Source organism: Muscardinus avellanarius (genome assembly GCF_963383645.1).
Source record: "Muscardinus avellanarius genome assembly, chromosome: 1".
NCBI lineage: Eukaryota > Metazoa > Chordata > Mammalia > Rodentia > Gliridae > Muscardinus > Muscardinus avellanarius.
The window spans coordinates 126,197,604-126,220,411 of NC_137786.1; the positions used below are offsets into that span (position 1 = coordinate 126,197,604).

The window sequence follows — 22,808 nt, forward strand, 5'->3', positions numbered from 1 at the left end:
CTCAGCACCGACCTTGCTTCATGGCAGGCTCCGATCCTGGCCTCATTGGCCCCGGCACTGGCCTAACCTCTCGGCAGGCTCCAATACCAGCCTCAGAGGCCCCAGCACTGGCCTTGCCTCATGGCAGGCTCTGATCCTGGCCTCGCTGACCCCGGCACCAGCCTTACCCCTTGGCAGGCTCCAATCCGAGCACCCTCTTCACCTAGCAGGTTGTCCCATGTTCCCAAGGGTGTGTGGTAGGTAGTATTCTGCCTCTGAGGTAATTTCTTCAAAAGTTCCAGGGGTATTACGTCAGATATCTGCCTCCCCTGAGTACTTGCCGCTGCCAATGCAACTGCCTCCACCATTTCAAATCTTTCCCAAGCTCTTTTCCCATACTGCATAATGTCCAGTGTTCCTAAGCATGTGAGACAGTAGCATTCGACCTTTGGGGTAATTTCTTCAGAGGATCAGGGTGGGTTGGATCAGATGTCTGCCTCTTCCAAATCCAAGTCTCCACCGCCATCTCGCATCTGCTGCCGCCACCACCTTCCTCCTAGGTCTCCGCTAAACTCTCTCCTTATAGGTGATGTCCAGGATTCTTTATGGTGTAGAAAAGCAGCAGTCCTCCTTCGCGGGGAATTTTTCCAAAAGTTTCAGTTCTGATGGATATGTTTTGTCTGCATCTCCAATATTCTAGCTGCTGCAGGGGCCATCTTAACCCCTCTCAAATATTTTTTTTCTTTTTTTTTTTAAATAAGAGAAGAGAGTATGTGTGGTTTGGGGAGGATGTGGGATCAGGCACTCGTAGCGATGAAAAAAATTTTTTCTTTCTTTCAGGGTGGAAGGAGGGTCTCCTAAGGGTGCCCCACCCGCACCCGCTTACCCACCTGGGGTCGGGGCCAGGTAGCCCGGACCTCTGTGGCATTCCGGTTGGGGGAGGTCATCTAAGGGTGCCCCGCCAGTGCCTGCCCACTCTCCCAGGGTCGGGGCCATTCGCCCTTCCGGGTGGGGGGGACACCTAAGGGAGCCCCTCCCGTGCCCGCCCATACTCCCAGGGTCAGAGCCATGCTGCACGGACCACTGGGGCCTTCTGGGTGGGGGGGTCGCCTAAGGGAGCCCCTCCCGTGCCCGCCCACCCTCCCTGGTCGGGGCTATGTGGCTGGGACCACTGTGGACTTATGGGGGGTCGCCTAAGGGAGCCCCACCCGCGCCCGCCCACCCTCCCAGGGTCGGGGCCATGTGGCCCGGACCACAGGGGCCTTCCAGGTGTGTGTGTGGGGGGTCGCCTAAGGAAGCCTTGCCCAGATCTTTAGAATTTAAACATCCTAACATGCTGCAGTCAATCCTTTAAAAGTCAGTGAAGTAAATGGTGCTTCATCACTTTCAAATACAATCAAACATGCTGTCCTCATAGCTGAACCAATTTCTCCATTAGTTCATATAATCACTGAATTTGTTTTAATGATTTATGCCCCCCTTTTGTGTATGTGCATGTGGTACTGGGGATTGAACCCAGGGGTATTCCGTTCTGAGCTAAACCCACAATTCTTTATTTTGAAACAGGGCAAGTTACTGGGCACTGGACTCAAACCTGTGATCCTGTTGTCTTAGCCTTCCAAGTACTAGGATTACAGGAGTGTGCCACCACATCCTGCTGATGTCCCTTTCTCAAAACACTCCTTACTTGGCTGCAATAACTGTACCTTTTGTGTGTGTGTGTGTGTGTGTGTGTGGTACTGGGGGTAGAACCCAGAGGCTTTCTACCTCCGGACTATACTCCCAGACCTATTTTATATTTTATTTGGAAACAGGGTCTCACTAAGTTGCTGAGAGTCTCACTAAGTAGCTGAGGCTGGCTTTGAACCTGTGTGATCCTCCTGTCTCAGCCTCCCAAGGGTGGGGATTACAAGCGTGCGCCACCACGCCCGGCATGACTGTACCTTTCTAATTCTCCTTTCACCTCTCTCAACATTCCTGAGGGTATCCATGAACATTGTTTTGGTTTGTCATTGTGCTGTTGTTTTTATATTTTATCCTTTAATCTATGTAAGATCCATCTGAAATATGGTGTTAAAATCTAGCATTATTTTCCTCCACAGAGTGAATCAGATTTTCTAACATCACCTACTATAAAATCTGTTCCCTACTGTTTTGTTGATACCATTTTTATCATATATTAAAAAAAATTCACTCTTCAAGCTGGACATGGTGGCGCACACTTGTAATCCCAGCATTTGGGAGGCTGAGACCAGAGGATGGCGGTTCGCGGACAGCCTCAGCTACTTAGTGAGGCCCTTTGCAGCTCAGTGAGATCCAGTTTCAAAAAATAGGGAAGGGAGTATAATTCAGATGTCGAATGCCCCTGGGTTCCATCCCCAGACCTGCCAAAAAAACCAAAAAATTCACTCTTTACTATATTACAACACTGTTACCAAACATGTAAGTTTTTCTACACCAATGAATTCTCCAACTGTCCAATGAACACTCACTGGACATCCTATAATTTAACCCAACTGTGACATTAACTACCCAGAATCCCACAAGACTGACCATTCACTTCAGTTGCCAATCTAAAGTGGTTACATACAACTTCTATTCAAATGAGATATTTCTAAATCTCCTTCCCCAGGTTCCACAGTTTTCTCAAATGGCTCTGAGAACCTTGGGAACAGTTTATTTACTATCATAAGTTTATCACAAAGAATATATTAAAGGATAGAAATGAAAAGCCACTTGAAAAGGTTCATAAGACAAGCTTCTGTCCCTGTGGAGCGTGAGTGTTATTAGTTTTCTAGCACATGTGTGCATTCTTGTTCATTAGTTCAGTAGATCTCCAAACCTGTTTATGAATTTTAATGAACATTTTATTATGAAGTCATGATTGATCAAATAATTGGCTACTGATGATTAATCAATCCCCATCCCTCTCCCCTCTTCCCATATGTCAGGAGTGAGCTTAAAGTTCTAACCTTCTACTCACATGACTAGTTCCCCTGGAAATCACCCCTCATTCTGTGATTATCTAGATAATTCCCTAAAATTACTAATATAAATACAAGTATAGTTGAAGGTTGTTACCAATAACAAAAAACAGAGTTGTTTTAGAAACTGAGGACAAAAGACCAAGTATTACAACAGAAGATGCTCCTTTTACTATCTTTTCTTAGGAAAGCAGAACAATTTTAGGAGCTCCATGCCAGGAGATATTTGCAAAGACCAAAATGCATCTACTTCTCAACTTATGATGGGTTAACATCTCAATACACCCACTGCAAACTAAGATTATCATTAAGATGGAAATGCATTTAAGTTCCCTTCATGCCTAGTGTCTCTTTTTTGTCATACTAGTATCCTTTTCAGTTTTAGTGATTCCATTTTCTTTACTTGTGACAAGTGCATCTCCATTACTTGTAACAATTCTTTGCACTCTAAGTCCTCCCCAACAAAAAGACCTGACACTAATACTAAACAGACCTGATACTATAATACGTATATTACATCATTTCTAGCTTTATTTTTTGTTTTTGGTACTGGACTCCGAACTATATCCCCAGCCATTTTTATATTTTATTTTGAATCAGAGTCTCACCAAATTGCTGAGGCTGGCCTCAAAACTGAGAGCCTCCTGTCTCAGCCTCTCATGTATAAGATTGCAGGTGTGCACCACCATACCTGGCTATGTTTTAATCAATGAACTTCCAAATAATCCATAAGTCAAAATAATTATAATTAAAATTATATTGAACTGAAGAGTCATATAAAACTTGTTATAATCTCAAGTCATGCAAAACTCAATAGTGATGGCCTCAAATGCATATAAAAGAAAATAAGAAAAACTGAAAAAGCAATGACTTTAAGGATCCATCTCACCTTGGCATGCATGGTGGTAGGTACCTATAATCATAGCTACTCGGGAAGCTGAGGAAGAAGGCTTACAAGTTCAAGGCCAGACTGGGTAATATAGCAAGACCATGTCTCCAAATTAAAAAAAAAAAAAAAAAAAAGTACTTAGAAGGGCTTAGGATACAGCTTAGTGGCAGAATACTTGCCTAGAACATGTGTGAGGCTCTGGCTTAAATCCTTAGCAGAATTACCCCCCTGAAATCCATCTTAACAAGTTTAAAAAATAACATCTATAATTCCAGTACTTGGGAGACTGTGACAAGAGGATCACAGGTATAAGGCCAGCCTCCATAACTTAATAAGACCCTCAGAAACTTAATGAGACTTTTTTTTTTTTTTTTTTTTAATCTGGGGTCTTAGGTTGGAAGTAGAATGTCCCCTGGATTCAATCCCCAACACACACACACACACACACACACACACACACACACACACACAGAGCAAATTAAGTAGAAAGTAGAAGAAAATAATAATACAAATTAATTTAAAAAGTGTTAAGTAGGCAAATAAAATAGGAATAAATTTATTTTTCTTACAATTGTGAAACCTTAACAAAACTGAATTTGGTAATTTGTAAAGACAAACTTGACAAACCTCTAGTGAAATTATTAAAGAAAAATAAGGTACAACTATAGAAAAATGAAGTAGCATCACTATAGATCTTTTGGATATTATAAGTGATAGCTTCCTGTAGCTGTGACAAAATACCTGAAATCAACAATGTACAAGGAGGCAAAGCTTGTTTTAGTTCAGGAAGTTTCAATCCATGGTTCCCTGGCCCATTGTTTGGGCCTGAGGTGAAGCAACACATCATGGGGGGAGTGTGATAAGAAGCTGCTGGCCTCATCGTGGCTGGGCTGCAAAACATCTGTAAGTCATATGCTGTGGACAAGGGCCCAAGATTGAAACTGGCCAATCAATTTCCTTTTCCAGTGATCAGTATGGTCATTAGGGAACAAAGAGTAGTTTATGTAGTCTTTCTAAAATAAAGACTACATAAACCTGAAGCTGCCATCTTAACAGTCATCTGAGAATAAATTTAACCCAGAGAAAAGCTAAGCTAAGGCATAGAGACAAAAGTGAAGAGAGAAAAATGCCTGTTGAAATCATCCAAACTCCCTACACCAGCTACATATGAAGCACCATTACATAAGGCAAATAATTTCTCCATGTTCCTTAAGGTAGTTTGAATTGAAGTTTGTCATATAAACATAATTACAATAATAAAATGGTAATATAATAACCCATCCTCACTTCATTTGTTGTACCTTGCCCTCACCTGTCCTATGGTTAACTGCCATACAACAAAACTATTTTATAAGCATCCCAGGAAATATTGGGGGTATAAACAGAATCAGAGTCAGCAAGTCCTTAGAAAGCACTGGGCTAACCTCATCAAAACTTTGCTACTTAAAACAGTGCTCCATTTGGTAATGTCTTAATATACATCAACATATAGTGCTGGGGTGGAGATTTGGACAAAAGGGTTCACCACAGAACTTGCCAATAGATTCTTATCAAATTGACTTCCTAAGCAACAAAAAAAATTCTTACACGATAGCCACCATGGGATTAGGCCAGAGTACCCTTGATTCTTAAGATGTTCTGCAAAAGTATAAACCAGAAACCAGAAAAGCTCTTTCCTCTTCAGGATAACATCAAGAAAAGTAAAACTCAAGGTATTAGATAGCTGTTATACCCGATACATACAAGTCCTGCAGGTATAACACACACATCCTGAGTTGTCAGAAACTGGGAATTCAGAAAACACTATTCCCAGAGCTCCCAAGGAGCTTGCCTTCAGTTAATTAAGATTTATTAATTTAAAAAATATTATCCAAAAGATTTTTCTTTTTAAATGGTCATACATCACTTCCTAGAAAGGCCCAGTTTGGTGGAGACTCAAGTTCAGGAGACACCTATACTTAGATATCAAAGAGTTTCCTGACAGGATCTCCCACCTCTGTCCCTTGTAGTCTTTTATCCTGCTCAACTTGACACAATTTTCACCCTAGTGACCTTCTATTTTCTTCCAAAGTGAAAATTATTTCTCACAACTTCATAAAGCTCTGGAAAATTGGGGTTCCTTTCTATCTGGGTCTCAGGTTGAAACTACTTTCTATGAAGCCACCTAATTTTTGGATTTACTCTTTCTTTTCTTGAACTGTAGGCACGGAAATGTTTTGATATTTTCTCTTCTATCCACACTATATCCTAATCAATTCTCATTTCACTTCAAAAAATTTAATGTACACTAGGTACAAATAAATATGATATAAAGAAAATCTTATTTGTAATAGGGGTTTCTAGCTTTCCCTTTTATTTATAACAGCTATTTTTCAATTATGGATGATTTTCCTCCACAAAAGCCATGTGGTGATATATGGAGACATTTTTGCCTTTCACAACTGGGAGAATACTGCTATATCTAGTGGAAAGAGGCCATGGATGCTATAAATATCCTATAATGTATAGGACAGCCACACAACAAAGAATTATCCCAGCAAAGTGTCTGTAATACTAAGTACTATTACTAAGTAACTAACACTGACCTTGAATTGCAGAGTCAATATGCTTCACTCTACTTCAGCATTACAACATCTGCTCCTCCCTACTGGGGCATCGCATTGGACATCAGTAATTTCTGGACAGGGGCTTTACTACTAAGTGAAAGAAAGTAATCAAGCATTCTCACTTAAAGACAGATTTTTAAGTCCCTTTTAACCCCAAAGGGCCTGAGAAATAAGACTGAAAATGCAGGATGGGTCCAGATCATGCAGATTCCCTCAGGACACTGAATTTACTCTGACAAAGAGAAAACTACAGCAGAGGATTAAGCAGAATAACCTGATTAATGTTTCAGGAAGACTCTTCTGGCAATGATGTAGAGGGTAGACCGAGCCATCAGAGATATAAGGGATCCATTCATCTAATAAGAATAAAGAATAACAATACTATACAATATTTATAATGAATTGAATGGGCTGGGGATATAGCTCGGTGGTAGAGCACTTGCCTAGCATGTACAAGGCCCAAGTTCAATCCCCAGTACCACCACCAACAAAAAAAAGGAGTCCTATAATGTATTATTATTACTTGGTTGACACCATGCTAACATGCATTTACCTGTATAATTCTTACCATAACCCTATAAAGGAAGTTAGATTGTATAAAAGGGGAAAAAATAGTCTTTCCCTCCTCTACTTTCACAAGCAACTCAACACTTCTGACAGCAGAATATTTTGGAGTTATTTCTACATACACTAAGCAACTAAATCTTCAGCAGATACCAGTTAGATGTCCTCTAATTCTGACACTACTTAGAGATAGGGCATATCTAATAAGCACTACATGTTGTCAGTCATTCCTAGCAAATTCTCACTTCTTTTCTTTCTGTCATGGGAGAAGGGTTGATTCCATGAAATATCCAGAGCAGTTCCCATTGCAGGAGAGAGGGGAACTCAACTCAGGATCCGTGGGGTCCTTGGCTTACCTGATAAAAAAGAATTTCAGCACACATCAGATATAGACCCAATTTATTTAGGAAAGTAAGACATACACATTCAAGCACCAGGCATGGGCACAGTGGTGCACGCTTATGCTTATAATCCCAGCATTTGGGAGGCTAAGACAACGGTTCGCAGACAGCCTCAGCTACTTAGTGAGGCCCTTTGCAACTCAGCTAGTCCCTGTTTCAAAATAAAGAATAAAACATAGGGCTGGGGGGTGTAGCTTGGAGGTAGAACGCCCTGGGTTCCATCCCCAATACTGAAAACACACACACACACACACACACACACACACACGCACAAAACATATTCAAGGAAGAATACTTCTGTTCCCTTTTGACATCTGTTACCATCCTAGACTAAGCTACCACCATGTTGTTCTGACTGGAAAATGCAACTATCTCCCATTTAAACTGTACATATAATCTTGCCCCAAGATGATAATTTCAATTGCAAACCTGAGTATGTAACATACACCCAATCCTATCTAAAACACTTTCGTTTTTCTAGCTCTTTTTTTTTTTTTGTGGTACTGGGGTTCCTGGAAGTCCTTCTACCTCTGGGCTACACTCCCAGACCTATTTTTACATTTTTATTTGGAAACAGGGTCTCCTAAGCCAGCGCGTGCGGCTGGCTTCGAACCTGCACGATCCTCCTGTCTCTGCCTCCCAAGCGCGGGGATTACAAGCGTGCGCCACCACGCCTGGCTGTTTTTCTAGCTCTTAAAAGCCAAATTGCTTGCCTTTGCCTACATGACCTCTGTGATTTGGTCTTTGTCTCTTTTATATTTATTTACTTATTTAGCTAATCCTCTTTCAGTTTGTGAGTCTTCTAAGCTCCCATCCCATAGATCTTTGTATAATGCTATTCCCTCCACCTAGCAAATGTCTTTCACCCCCACCTCTACCCTCTATGTACTCAAATCTCTTCTTTAGTATTGATGACAATCATAATTTTCAATAATTTGTAATTGTGTAATCAATGTTAATTTCTCCTATCTGATAAGAAACTTCATAAAGGCAGAGATTGTCTTTCGTCCATTATCAAATCACCAAGGCATACTACAGTACGTAACACTGAGTCAATTTACTGAATCAATTATCAAATACTCAAGTAAAAAGTAGGACTAAGCAAGACAACTGAGGTTATCTATTAAGAAGATCGATGGTGACCTTCAAATGTATAGTCTGGACACAATGATGAGGCAGAATTCAGAATGAGGGATTTAAGGAGCAACTGAAGAATAGAAAGAAAAGGATGGACAAGGAATCTGACCTAAGGACAAGGAATCTGACCTAAGGGGGCAGCAGTGACTATTTTCAGTTTGCTATTCTTTGTCACTGCTGTTTCCCCAGTTCTGAGAAGACTTAAAGAATTGAAAAGATTAGAAACAGGATATAATTAGATGAGAACTACAGTTTGAAAGAGTTCAAAAAATGTCAACAAAAGGGTGAGGTATGCAAAGATTAACCAGCAGAATATAATATTTAAACCCATAAATAAGATGTTAATGGGTTAATAAATCATCCATATCTAATTAGGGAGAATTAGAAGAGAGCTATGTTGCCGTCAAAAGATAAGGAAGCAAGCAAATGTTAAAATACATCACTTAGATGTAACAGCAAAATGCAGATTATGGTAAATTTCATAGAACCAACAACCTGGTTCCTACAAAAAATAAATTGTGCCAGGCGTGGTTATGCATGTTTGCAATCCCAGTACTTAAGAGGCTGATACAGGAGGATTGCATGTCAGGGCCAGCAACTTAGTGAGGACCTCCTCAACTTAGAGAAACCTGTTTTAAAATAAAAAATAAAATAGGGCTGGAGATGTAGCTCGTGGTATATATCCCTGGGTTCAATCCCCAGTACCAAATAAGTAAATAAATAAATTGCAAGGGAAATATGGAGGAGACTTTATAGAATAAAAGAAACTTACAAAACATAGACAGTCACAATGTGTGGCTTTGATTAGATCCTAGTTCAAGGAAGCAAATTAGAAAATTAAACACTGGATATTTAGTAACATATAGAAATACATCAATCACTTTGAGGGTGATTGTAGTATTATGGATAGGCTCCTAAAATGTTCTTTTTAAAGATTATACTGAAATATAAATTTCAGATGCCTGTTATTTGCTTTAAAAATAATTCAAAAGGTATGTGGGTAATGATATGGAAGCAACAAAATTGGTCATGAGTTAATAATTGCTAGACCTGAGTATTGAGTACACTGGCCTTCCCTATACCTTTTATAATGTTTAAGATCTTCTATAATTATTTTTAAAAAGATGAGCTTTTGTTTCTAAGCATAGGATTTTCTTTCATATACTAAGTATATATGTGTGGTACTGGGGATTGACCCAGGTGTTCTCTGAACTATAACCCCAGGCCTTTTTGGTTTTAATTTTGATAGAGGGTCTTGCTAAGTAACCACTGGTTCTATTTCAGCCTCCCAAGTACTGGGATTACAGGTGTAGGCCACCACACCTGGCTCCATATACTTTATTTTAGATGACCTTGGTTAGTTTCCTGGTCTGGGTTCAGTGGTGATCAGGAAACCATGTGGTTCAGATCTAGGCAGATTTAAGTGATCCACCAAAAAGCCAGGGTTGAATAGAACACAAGATACCATTTAAAATAGGAAATATGACTAGAGTAAATCTTTTCTAGATGCTATCTATTAGTTTCAAAGATCAAAATTTAGCATGTGATAAGAAACTAAATGGGTGGTTGAGGAGTACGTGAAATGTGTGAAATGTCCGAAGCAATGTGTAAATAACAGATTCCAACTGGGTGTGGTGGTGCACACCTGTATTCCCAGTACTTGAGAGGCTGAGGCTGGAGGATCGCAAGTTCAAGACCAGCCTCAAGCAACTTAGTGAGAACCTGTTTCAAAATAAAAAATAAAAAATAGCGCTGGGAGTGTAGCTCAGAGGTAGAGTGCCCCTGGGTTCAATCCCAAACACAACCACCACCACAACAACACACACACACACACACACACACAGAAAAGAAGACAGAAGAAAAGGAAAGAGAAGAAAAAATGATTCCATCATTTTTTCCTAGGACACATAATTGGAGATTCTGTGCCAAAGATAAAGCCAAACAGGTATAAGATGACCAAACCTGAACTTGGAATATTTGTTTTGTTTCTAAGCAAAGAAAAGAATGTGTGCATTACAGTAGCTGTGATTTTACAAATGAGGGACAGAGTCATTCAAATCTCTACAACCTACCTGTCATTTATATTTTGTTCATTCTATTTCCTTCCTGTAACTAATCCAACATGCCTTAGAGGATAGTGTAAAAAGCCCTAGAGAATGCAGGAAGAGAGGTAATATGAAATGTTTGGAGGAACCCAATTAAACATCATTTCCTTCTCCCAATGAACCCGGATTTAAGAAATACCATAAACTGAACTTCACAACCAGCATGTATAAGGTATACATGTATACACTGTACTCAAAAGACAGTTTGAGTTGGATGCATGACAGTGACCAGAATATTAAACTATAGGGTGTTCTTCTCTTTTTATTTTCCGGATCTCATCCCCAAAGCACTAGGACTTTTTTTTTTTTTTTTTTGCTGGCACATATATAAAAAAATTAAAACGATGAGCATTTCATATATAAGTATATACATATATATGTACATACATATAAGTATATACATATATATGTACATACATATATAAGTATATATATATATGTTTTTGGCGCATGCAAAAATAAATGTCAGGCATTTCATATGTGATATATATTTATTTTAAACTACATAGATTATAACTATAAATATTATAAACATTTTTATATTTACTTTAATATATATGTTTTTTAAGAGTAAGACTATGTGAAGCTAATAGAATGCATTCCTGAGGGAAAGAGCATGTTTTAGCAGAAAGTGAATGGCAGGACGACAGTTAAAGATAACAGGGTAACAACTATGGTGAACGGGAGCCGGGCGTGGTGGCGCACACTTGTAATCCCTGCGCTTGGGGGGCTGAGATAGGAGGATCGCACAGGTTCGAAGCCAGCCTCAGCTACTTAGTGAGGCTCTCAGCAACTTAGTGAGACCCTGTTTCCAAATAAAATATAAAATGGGTCTGGGAATATAGCCCGGAGGTAGAAAGCCTCTGGGTTCCACACCCAGTCCCACCAAAACAAAACAAACAACTATGGCGAACGGCAGAGGACCATGAAAGCCATGGGAACCAAAGCCTTGAGGCGCAGAGGTTTTCTAGAGCGCCTAGGTCTATCGACCCGGAGCGGGAGAGGCAGAACCGCCCTGAGATAGGCTAACAGCGCTCCGGGGTCCTCCCTTCTCCACGCCACCCACCCGCCGCCGCGAGGGGCCCAGTCGGTGGACAGAACGTTAGGTCAGCCGTCCCCAGCGCCCAGCTACCTCGCCATTAGCCAAGAATCAAAAGTTCTTTCTTTCCCTCCGGGTACCCAACCTCACCGCCAGACAACACCCCAAGGTGAAGCCGCCCGCCTCCTGGATGGCCGGCCAGGACGCTCCAACTCTACGCCCAAATCCCGGGCGTGCTCGCGCCAGGGGCCTAGCAGAGAGATGATGCGCACCAATCATAAAGCGGACACGCAGGGCCTTCTGACTCTGGACGAATAAGAGAGTGCGTGGGCGGGGCCGAGGGCGCGGGCCGCTCCCTGGGTTTAAACCTCCGCCGCCCTGACGGTTAACGGCCGCGGCGCGTGGCCGTCTGTGCGCATGCGCGGGCCGTGGGACGCTAACCGAAACCTGCGGCGCTGCGGTCGGCGCCAGGACTGCGGGCGGCGAGCGGATCGAGGCGAGGCGGTGAGCAGGGCCCAGCCGGGAGCGGTGGGATCGGGGGAGCCCACGCTCCTCTCCCCCGGGCGGACGGCAGAATGCGGCCGCTCCCCACCGGCGCCGTCCCGCTCCCCGCCACCGGGCAGCCCAGATCGCGTGTCTGCGGGGACGCGTGTGCCGGCCGGCGGCCGCGGCCCCTCGAGGTCACAATGTGCCGCCGCCGAGCCCGGGCCGGGAGGAGGCGGGCGGCGCTCCCCGGGAACCCGCTCGGCCCCGCCGCCCGCGTCTTTGTCCGCGGAGAAGCCGCCTTCGGGTTACGCCCTCCGTGGGAGAAAGGTGTCTGCCTAATGGGTTAGGGTCGCGGGTGGATTCAGGGAGCTTGTGTAGGCCTGCGCCACAGGGAAAGCAAACCTGTTTTTTATTATAAAAAGTAGAGTCTTAATAGTGCAAATAAGAACACTGAGATATCCTTACGTTGCTAAGATTTTTTTTTTTCAGTACCGAGTGCTGGTGAGAGTGAATAACACCGTGTGGTGGGGCTAATCAGTTTTTCTGCAGGGCAGTTATTTTGAACTAGAATTTTAAATTGTACCAAATTTCTAAGGCATAATCCACTTCCGGGAATTCTTTCGAAGGAAATTATATTGGAAAATAATGTAGAAACATATGTATATACACACGTTTTTTAGAAATAAAGCAACAAATACATATAGAAGAGAAAAAATACTTGCCAGTCTGCCAGGCAGATAAGCATCAAATAAAATAGTATTCACATGTGGATTTACTTCAGTATATTGATTATAAATACACACCTTACATTATAAAATGCATTTGCTTTATTATGTGTATATCATAAATAAGCAGATTATGCATTAATGTCCCAATGACATATTTCTTTGTCAAATGTAAATGTGCATTATCATTTTTAGTGAATGAGTGGTATGTGTTCCTATGACTGTTTTATACTGTGTTATTTAGCCAATCCCCTAGTTATGCTTCCAATTTCTTAATGATCATAAAATGTTAGTGGTCACTTGTATACATACATGCTTGCATTCTTGTCCAGTGTTAACGCCTTAGAATAAATTCCTGAAGTGTGGGGTATGGCTTTGAAAATTATGGTACAATTTTTTTTTTTTTTTTTTTGGTGATACTGGGGGTGGAACCCAGAGGCTTTCTACCTCTGGGCTATACTCTCCGGGCTAGACCTATTTTAAAGTTGCTGAGAGCCTAAGTAGTTCAGGCTGGCTTCGAACCTGTGCGATCCTCCAGTCTCAGATCTTCCAAATGCCTGAATTAAAAGTGTGCGCCACCACGCCCGGCTGTGGCACTAATTAGATGTCAAACTGCCTTCTAGAAACAGTGATTGCCCTGAACACTTTAAAGTTAAAGGTGCTTACTTCTTAACTCTCGTCAGCACTGGGTATTCAAAGAAAAATCTTACAATATAAAAGTATATACTATTACAGGGATTTCTTCCCTTTGTGTTGTCTCTTAGACTTTATTATGGTGGTGTATGCTTTAATAATAGGGGGTTTTAATACTGATTCTTTAAGCTGTATGCTTAACCTGCTGTGGTAGAGGAATTTTTATAACTCTGCAAGGAATTTTTATAAGCCTCCCTGTAAAGCTTAGAATCTATGAACCCAACTCTTCTCTTGGCATTTAAAATTCCTGCCCTTGACAAATCGTGTGTGTGTCTGTCTGTCTGTCTGTCTGTCTGTCTGTCTGTCTGTCTGTCTCTCGGATGAAACACAGGGGCATTCGACCTCCAAGCTACAATTCCTGCCCTATTTTTTTATTCTTTATTTTGAAACAGGGTCTCACTTAAGTTGCGGAGGGCCTCACTAAGTAGCTGAGGTTGTCTCAGCCTCCCAAATGCTGGGATTCCAAGCATGTACCATCACACCTGGCGACAAATCCTTTTGGTTGCAGCAAACTAAACCTGAAAGTGTCTTAGACTTGGAGAAAAGATAGGTATGTTGGTCACTACTGTCCTGTTTATCTACAAAATAGAAGTTGCTCTAGTTTCCATATACAGGTTTAAGTTCCTCTTTAAGAGAAAATACTGTCAGATCTATATTAGAAAAAAACTGACAGTGGCCTGTGGACCTTAATAAAGTTTGCATTATACTATTTGCAAACATGTATTTTCATTTGTTCAAGGGAAAAAATGAGTCTGCTATAATTAAGACAAAGGAAATAACACTTTAATCATCATATGGTATACTACACATGCCATTTAAAAAATCTATCAAAAAATCCTCCTAGCCCAGAGTCCACAAAGCACTATGTGTGTATATAATCTCCTTTAAACTTCACAACATAATGAAGTAATTCCGTGTGTGTGTGTGTGTGTGTGTGTGTGTGTGTGTGTGTGTGTGTGTGTGTGTGTGTGTTTTACTGGGGATTGAACCCAGTGGCATTCTACTTCCCAGCTACAACCCCAGGTCTATTTTATTTTGAAACAAGGTCTCACTGAGTCATTCACTAGTTTGAAGCTAGCTACAAACCTTTAGTCTTCCTGTCTCAGCCTCCCAGTTACTGGTTTAGAAGTAGTTTGTACGGATTCCAAAGTTTGAGTCATAGTAGGGATTAATGTTAGAAAAAAGAAAAGTAGGGCTTAGACCTTGCTTTTTCTGTTTTTAAAATAGAAGGAATTAGCTGAGTATGGTAATCCACATTTGGGAGCTTCTCATTTGCTGATATGGTTGTCCTGACTTTCTATGATTTTTCAAAAATGAGGCCACTAAATCTTTACTCTTCTGGATTTGATAGCGTAATATAGTGAACCTGGAAAAGATTTTACTTCAAATCTAAGGCCCTGATCCTTTAACCCTTTGCTGTTACAGAATCTCCTAGGATACAGTTTATGGTGCTTTTTGTCCTATGTATCGTTTTGAAGTTAATTTTTAAGATGAGGAATGATTTCTTAAACTCTATTTTTTTTCTAGGTTATTTTTTAACTCAAATACTAGCGCCAGTCAAAATAAACTAAACTAAGGTAAGAAATTTGGTTTCCCTTACATATTTAAGGATATTCTACCATGTTCAGTTATTTCACTTTAAAAAAGAGGTTCTGTGCATCAAAATTAAAGGACAAAGCAGTCATATCTTAAGAAAATTCAGGTAATGATTAAGTTTTGGTAGATCCCCCAAATCGACATTGACTCAAAATCCAGAAGACATAGAACATACAATTGACTCTTTTGAGTAAGTTTTGCATCACTATCTTCCCATTTCTAAAATGGTGATATTTCTGGGCCCCTCTTTGCTAGTATGTAAATACTGTTATTATTGTACCTCCTCACTCTTCAGTACCACAGGATCACCTCATCTTAACTATTTTCTCCTAAATTTGAGACTTCCATTCAAATCTTATTTCTCTAGTCTACCCTATATGGAGCTTCTGTACACTGTAGAACTGAATTGTTTCTAAATGTTGTATGTGTTATTTATATTTTAATTAGAAGCTTAAGATAGAATCTTTGTGTACTTGAACATAAGTAATTCAGAACATTAAGTAGGAGCAAATTATTTGTTGGTTGGTAAATAAAACTTTGTATTTCATAAATGTTAGATATACTTATGTCAGTAACATACTCTGCAGTAATAACAATTAGTATTGAAGCAGAAGTCTGAGTTCATTTGTTATGCCTTTTAAATTACAAAGGACAGTGTATTAATAAAAGAACTTTGAACTTTTAAATAAATATTGATGTTTGTAAGTATTTTGAGTGTCATGTATCAACTGTGCTTTGAGAGCAAGCAAAGCCCCACCTCATTGTCTTGTATCTCATGTATGTATTACCACCATCTGTTCATTCACTCAGATTTGAAACCTAAGAGTAATCCTGAAAGCTTCCCTGCTCCATATTCACTCAGCCAGAGTCCTGCTGCTTCTGCTTCCTTAACCTCAAATTCATCTACTTCTCTCTGTTCCCCTTATTAACAGACCAACTCCAGCCTTCATCCTCTAGTTCCTTGATTACTCCAATTTATTGGTCCCGTCGCCTTGTCTTTCCCTTCTCCAATCCACCATATACCCAGAGAAAAAGCTTTGCTACACAGTTCTATGTAGCTTTTAAATAGTTTTCAGTGGCCCCTCAAAACCTAAGCCCTTTGAGAAGGGTCCATTAAGGTTCTATAAATATGACCTATACTAAAACAGTAATCTTGAGTTAGTTACTACAATCTCTAACCTTTTATACAAATTGCATCTTCTACCACTTTAACTGGCTCCCGGTTTTTCTGCAAATCTTCTCTATAAGACCCTTCCCTAAACCACTCCTCTAGAGGTTGGCAAAGTACTGTGGCCCATAAGCTGAGTGTTTTTTACATTTCTAAAATTAGATTGTCAAGAAATATGCAACAGATGGTGTGTGTCTCACATTGCCTATATTTAGTCCTATTTGCCTAATATTTTAAAATTCTGTCTTTGAGCCAGGCACAGTGGCACACAAACCTGTAATCCCAGTACTTGGGAGACTGAGACAGGAAGATCACAGGTTCTCGGCAGACATCTTCAGCAACTAAGGAAATCTTCTTTCAAAATACAAAAATAAGCTGGGCATGGTGGCACACACTTGTAATCCCCACGCTTGAGAGGCGGAGACAGGAGGATCGTGCAGGTTGAAGTCAGCCGCGCTGGCTTAGGAGACCCTGTTTCCAAAAAATATATAAAAATGGGTCTGGGAGTGTAGCCCGGAGGTAGAAGGGTTTCCAGGAACCCCAGTACCACCAAAAAAAAAAAGAAGGTTGGGGGTGTAACTCGGAGGTAGAATGCTCCTAATCTCAATCCCTAGTACAAAAAAATTAATTTTTTGTTTTAGAAAATAAGACAGATCTTTGAGAATTCAGATGAGCAGTGAATATTTCATTTGCTTTAAAACACAACAAAACAGAATCAGGCTTGGATTTGAAGGCACAAGTTTTTGGGTGTACATAAATTAAAATTGCTGTCCCCCACCCCCAAACCCTATACTAAAGATTGAATCCAGGGTACTTTGCTACTGAGCTGCATCTCCAACCCTTTTTATTTAAAAAAAATTTTTTTCAAGACAAGGTGCTTTTTTTTTTTTTGCTCAAGCTGTTCTCAAGCTTGTGATCCTCCTGCCTCAGCCTCCTAAAGTAAATGGAATTATAGGCATATTATAGGCATGTACCATTGACAGTTGATTTTTGCTTCTTTAATCCTTTGGACAAATCAAAGAATGTTTGAATTATTTCCTGTTTAAGCAAGAACTTCCTTAATTGGGCCATAATAGTCTTTTTTATAGAGTTATCTATCATATAGTTGTTTTTTTTTTTTTTTCCTAAGCTGAGCATCAGACTTCCTAGGACTTCTTAGTTCATTTCTCCCTACCCGCCTACCCCTTGCTGGTTTTTGTTTCCTGAATCCCAAGTTATCTATGATTAAATGAAGCTTTTTATTTCTGCATCTACACAAATCCTCTTTGGTGGTTTCTCCAAAATATTATCTTCCTCTACTGTGTCATTACAATCTTTTTTGGCTTTTGTTTCTTCCTTATGGAATAAATGTGGGTGTTCAATGCGACCTCTACATACAAAATGCTGGATCCGAGATTCCAATCCTTGGCATTTAGGACGATCCATGAGGGGCTTATATGTGCGCATTTTCACTCCTTCTACAAAGGCGCTGGTCTGCTTTATTACAGAGGGCTTCATGTTTCTCCATTCTATTGCTCCATTCATCTTTGGCCCTGTCCCACAAGGTAACACAACAGAGTCCAGTCCTTGGAGCATACTGTACAACATTTGAGTTTTGACAGCATGATTAGCCCACAGTTGTTGTAGATGAGTAACATTGAACTCCTGAACTTCCTGATCATAGATCCATGTGATATTTTCAAACTTACAGTCATATAAGACTAGAGGAAATTCCACAGCCATACTAGAGAAAAAGGAAAGGAACAGTATGAGAATACATAGCCATCCAGTAGTTTTCTAAAAACTGAGGATTAGTTGAATTAAAAGGGGGGATAAGGCCAGGCGGAGGTGGTGCACGCCTATAATCCCAGGACTAGGGAGGCTGAGACAGGAGGATCATAGGTTCAAAGCCAGCCTCAGCATCTTAGTGAGACGTTCAACAACTCAGACCCTGTTTCAAAAAAATAGGACTGGAGGTGTAGCTCAAGGTAGATTGCCCCTGGGTTCAATCCTAGTACCACAAAAAATGAATATAAGCATAGCTAAGAAAATCCAGCACAGCCTTAACCTTGAACAACTTTATTTCATATATATGCGTGTATGTATATAACCCCCCCCCCTTGGTGTTACTGGGGATTAAGCCAAAGAACATTCTACCTCTTAGTTATACCCCACAGCTCTGTCTTTTATTTTGAAACAGGGTCTCATGAAATTGTTGAAGGCCTTGCTAAGTTGCTGAGGCCGACCTCAAACCTATAATCCTCCTGTCTCAGCCTCCCAAGTACTGGGAATATAGGCATATGCCACCACACCAGATATATAATTTTTTTAAAAAAGAAAAAAATGATCTTTATTTGGTATATGTCAGTGATAAGAAATAACCTAGAGGTGAGCTGACATAACTCTTACCACATTGCTATTAAAAAGAACAACTGATAGTATTTATCCAAATTTGTCAATTGTATTCTCATAGCTTGGGACTGAATTACTGGTTCTGACCTCAGCCTATCCTCAAAAGAGACTATTTTCTGTCTTTACTACCTATTTAGAAGCTGTAAAGTAGGAAAAACAGAACTACTCAGTAACACAAAATATGATTTAATATGAATAGTTTGATCATTCATACTTTAATTTCATTGGAATCTAAAAGTAATACCTGTTAACATAAATGCTAAAATGATGTGGTAATAAATGTCCTTTTGTCTAAGGAGCTTGGTCCAAACACCTGTTTTTACATGTTCACAATATTCTACAAGTTAGCTTAAAAGCTTCATGAAGGCAGAATCAATGACTTACTTAGACAATCATGGGGGAAAATAGGATATGCTATTTTGGTTTAGTTTAACTTACCTATATTGAGGTTTCTGAGGATTTTTCTCTATGTTCAGCAACTCATCAATAATCTCTGGTTTCTCCAGTCCTTGGCCAATCAGAAAGAGGATAGCCATCATACAGCGGACTTGATGATAAAGGAATGCCTGGCCAGTAACTTCAAATTGACATAACTGGAAAGGTTCTTGCCATCTATCCTCACCCAGGCTATGGCCCACTAGCTGCACTTGAGCAGACAGAATAGTCCTTTGAAAATTAACCACTCCATTGGCTACATCCATTTTACACAAGTTCCTGAAATCATGGGTGCCGACATACTTTTGAGCTGCACAATTCATGGTTACAATATCTAAATCCGCACAAGGGAAAAAATAGCGGTAAGTCCGCTCAAGACAGCTGAACCTAGCACTGAAACTGGGTTCTACAGGGGCCCAGGCCAGGACACGGATGTCTGGAGGAAGTACCCGATTGAGAATGTGGGTATAACGGATTTCTTTAGCAGCATCATTCGTGTCATCTTTTAAATTAAGATTCTCTGAATCAGTGCTCCTTGGAAACTGAGAACGTAGATCAAGAGAAATTACCTGTGGAATGAAGAGAGAGTGTTTTAAAGATGCAAATAACCTCAACACTGAGTATATACACCTAGATACCCTGGTATTGCTTTGAGAAACAGTATACTGGCTCTTACCTGTCCAAAGGCACTAACTCCTTTATCTGTTCGTCCACACCTGTGATAGTTAGATGTCTGTCTGCTTTCTACAAGTCGAGTCTTGGTTAAAGCCTCAAATAGTTTCTCTTCAATGGTATTGCTTGTGTTTTCCTGACTAGCAAAACCTTGATATCCCCAGCCTAGATAGGCAATTCTTAGGGCTACATGTCTTCGGCCATGAGCACTGAAATCAAACGCACGCTTAGCTTTTCCAGATACTGAAGAATTTTCTCTAATGCTTGACTCTTTGATGTTGTTGGCCTGTTCTTTCTTAAGTCTTTGCACCTCCTGTTCCAGTTCTTTTACTCTTTTTAGGAGTTTCTCAATCTGATTTCTGTCTGTGTCATTTTCAGCCATGATATAACAAACTCAAGAACAAATAAATCATGCAGTCCACCCTACCTGGAAGAGAACAGAGGGATACAATTTAGTGCTAGTTTCTTTGGTGATGTAAATATCATTATATTGGAACCATTTCTTTTTTATTTTTATATAAGTGGAACATATTGAGAGGGTGTACATTTACATTGTGCTTCATGCCCTTCCCCCCGTCCCCCCCAATAGAGAGTGTCCATGTTAATCATGTTGTATTTATGCTTTTACACATATTCGTATGTAGCTCCTCCATTAAACAACCTCAGCTTTCTTCCTCTCCTATCCTTCCGTTCAAGCTTTGCTGAGATTTCCCCTCCATCATCTGGAATCCCTCTGGTATTACCACTACTCCCTAGCTTGCACATATTAGAGAAAACATATGTCCCTTCTCTTTCTATGCTTGACTAATCTCACTTAACATATTGTTCTCTAGTTCCTTCCATCTTCTTGCAAATGCTATTTTAGTTTTCTTTATAGCTGAATAGAATTCCATTGTGTGTATTTCCCATAATTTTGCAATCCATTCATCTGTTGATGGAGATGTAGGTTGGTTCCATATTTTGGCTATTATAAACTGTGCTGCTATGTATTGGAAAAGTTTCTAAGATTTAATCTGTTGCCTAAAGAGTACCACCTTTGCTTGCTCAGAGATGGAAGAACTAGTTTAATTATTGTTTTCTTTTTAAAATTGGGGGCAGTGTATAAATTTCATTTCTCAGTATGACTGAGTACTCATATTACTAGTACTTTTCCCTATAACATTTCTGTTGATGTCTCATTACATTTAGCGTGTGTGTGTGTGTGTATACACACACACTGGGGACTAAACCTAGGGGCATTGTACCTCTAAGCTATACTTCCTTTTTAATTTTTTTTTGGGGGGGCAGGTCTGGGAATGGAACCCAGAGGCATTCAACCTCTGAGCTACACCCCCTGCTCTATTTTTCATTCTTTATTTTATTTATTTATTTATTTATTTATTTATTTATTTATTTATTTTGGTGGTACTGGGGTTCCTGGAAGCCCTTCTACCTCCGGGCTACACTCCCAGACCTATTTTATATTTTTGAAACAGGGTCTCTTTCGCCAGCGCGGCTGGCTTCGAACCTGCGCGATCCTCCTGTCTCCGCCTCCCAAGCGCGGGGATTACAAGCGTGCGCCACCACGCCCGGCTTTCATTCTTTATTTTGAAACAGGGTCTCACTAAGTTACGGAGGGCCCCACTAAGTAGCTGAGGCTGTCTGCAAACCACAATCCTCCAGTCTCAGCCTCCTGAATGCTGGGATTATAATCGTGCGCCACCACACCCAGAAAATATTTTTTTATTTTAAAATGGTCTTGCTAAGTTGCTGAGGCTGGCCTTAAGCCTGCAATCCTTCTGTATGAGGTTCTCAAGTACTGGGATTACAGGTGTGTGTCACCTCACCCAGGTTGTCCAACTTTTTTAATCATAAGATTTCTTTATGTGGGCTGCTTATAGTCATAAGAATTCCTGAATTCTTACTGTTTTCCAATTTCTTAGATAAAATAAGTGGCTTGTAGGTTCTATACCTAATACTCAGTTCTGTTTTAAAGGTGGCACAAAAGAAACCAGTCTAAATGAAGAAATAGTCAACTGCATTTCACATTGAAAGCAGAACCTGGAAATAAAGATTTTGTTACTTTAAGCAGTTTTGATGGCAGAAAAAAGGTAACTATCACCCTTTTATAAACAAATTGTGATTTTCTACCTATTTTAGTGCATCTGGACCAGTTTCATTAAAATGCACACAAAATTGAAAACTTGGAACTTAATGGGTTAAGACTGAGATAATCCCGTACAATTTATGACTGATGGTTATTAAGTTATTTTAAGATATCCACATCTGTTCTAAGGCTGACATATCATCTAAGTCTAGTTATTTAGGTATTTCCCCCCTTCCTGTATCTATGAGTAGAATTAATATAAAAAAGAAAGGAAACATGGAATAAGTCCTTTAATTAAAATACTGGGGTGAGAAAGGGAATTCTAAGTAAAACATTCTAGAACCCAAAAACTAGAAAATTAAAAGAAAATGTGATTACTTAAAAATAAAAATTCAAACTGGGCATGGTGGCACATACCTGTAATCCCAGTACTTTGGAGGGTTGAGACAAGAGGATTGCAGGCTCAAAGGCCAGCCCCAGCAATTTAGCAAGGCTCTTAGCAATCTAATAAGACTCTGTTTCCAAATAAATAAATAGGATGGGTTGGGGGTGTTGCTCAGAGGTAGAATGTCCTTGGGTTCAATCCCCAGCACCACCAAAAATAAATGAAAATTCTTGGGTTTGGAGGTATAGCTCAGTGGTAGAGCACTTGCAAGCATGAGGTATTTAGATTCAGTCAGCCCTGCAAAATGAATAAATGAATTTTAAAATTCCTCCCAGCAAGGTGAAAAGTAAACTAAGAAAAAAAAAATAAGCCGGGTGTGGTGGCGCCACGCTTGTAATCCCAGCATTCGGGAGGCTGAGACCTGCTTGGAGGATCGCAGTTCGCGGACAGCCTCAGCTACTTAGTGA

The 22,808-nt window shown here is 40.3% G+C and overlaps 1 protein-coding gene across 1 annotated transcript; it reads right to left on the reverse strand.

Annotated features, from left to right (window-relative positions):
• Positions 1–17,596: 17,596 nt before the first annotated feature.
• Positions 17,597–20,252, reverse strand: PUS3 (pseudouridine synthase 3; the record flags this gene model as incomplete). Its single annotated transcript, XM_080707568.1, has 3 exons — positions 17,597–18,095; positions 19,202–19,767; positions 19,875–20,252. The coding sequence occupies 3 exons, from the start codon at positions 20,250–20,252 to the stop codon at positions 17,597–17,599; spliced, it is 1,443 nt and encodes a 480-aa protein (XP_080563694.1).
• Positions 20,253–22,808: the final 2,556 nt, after the last annotated feature.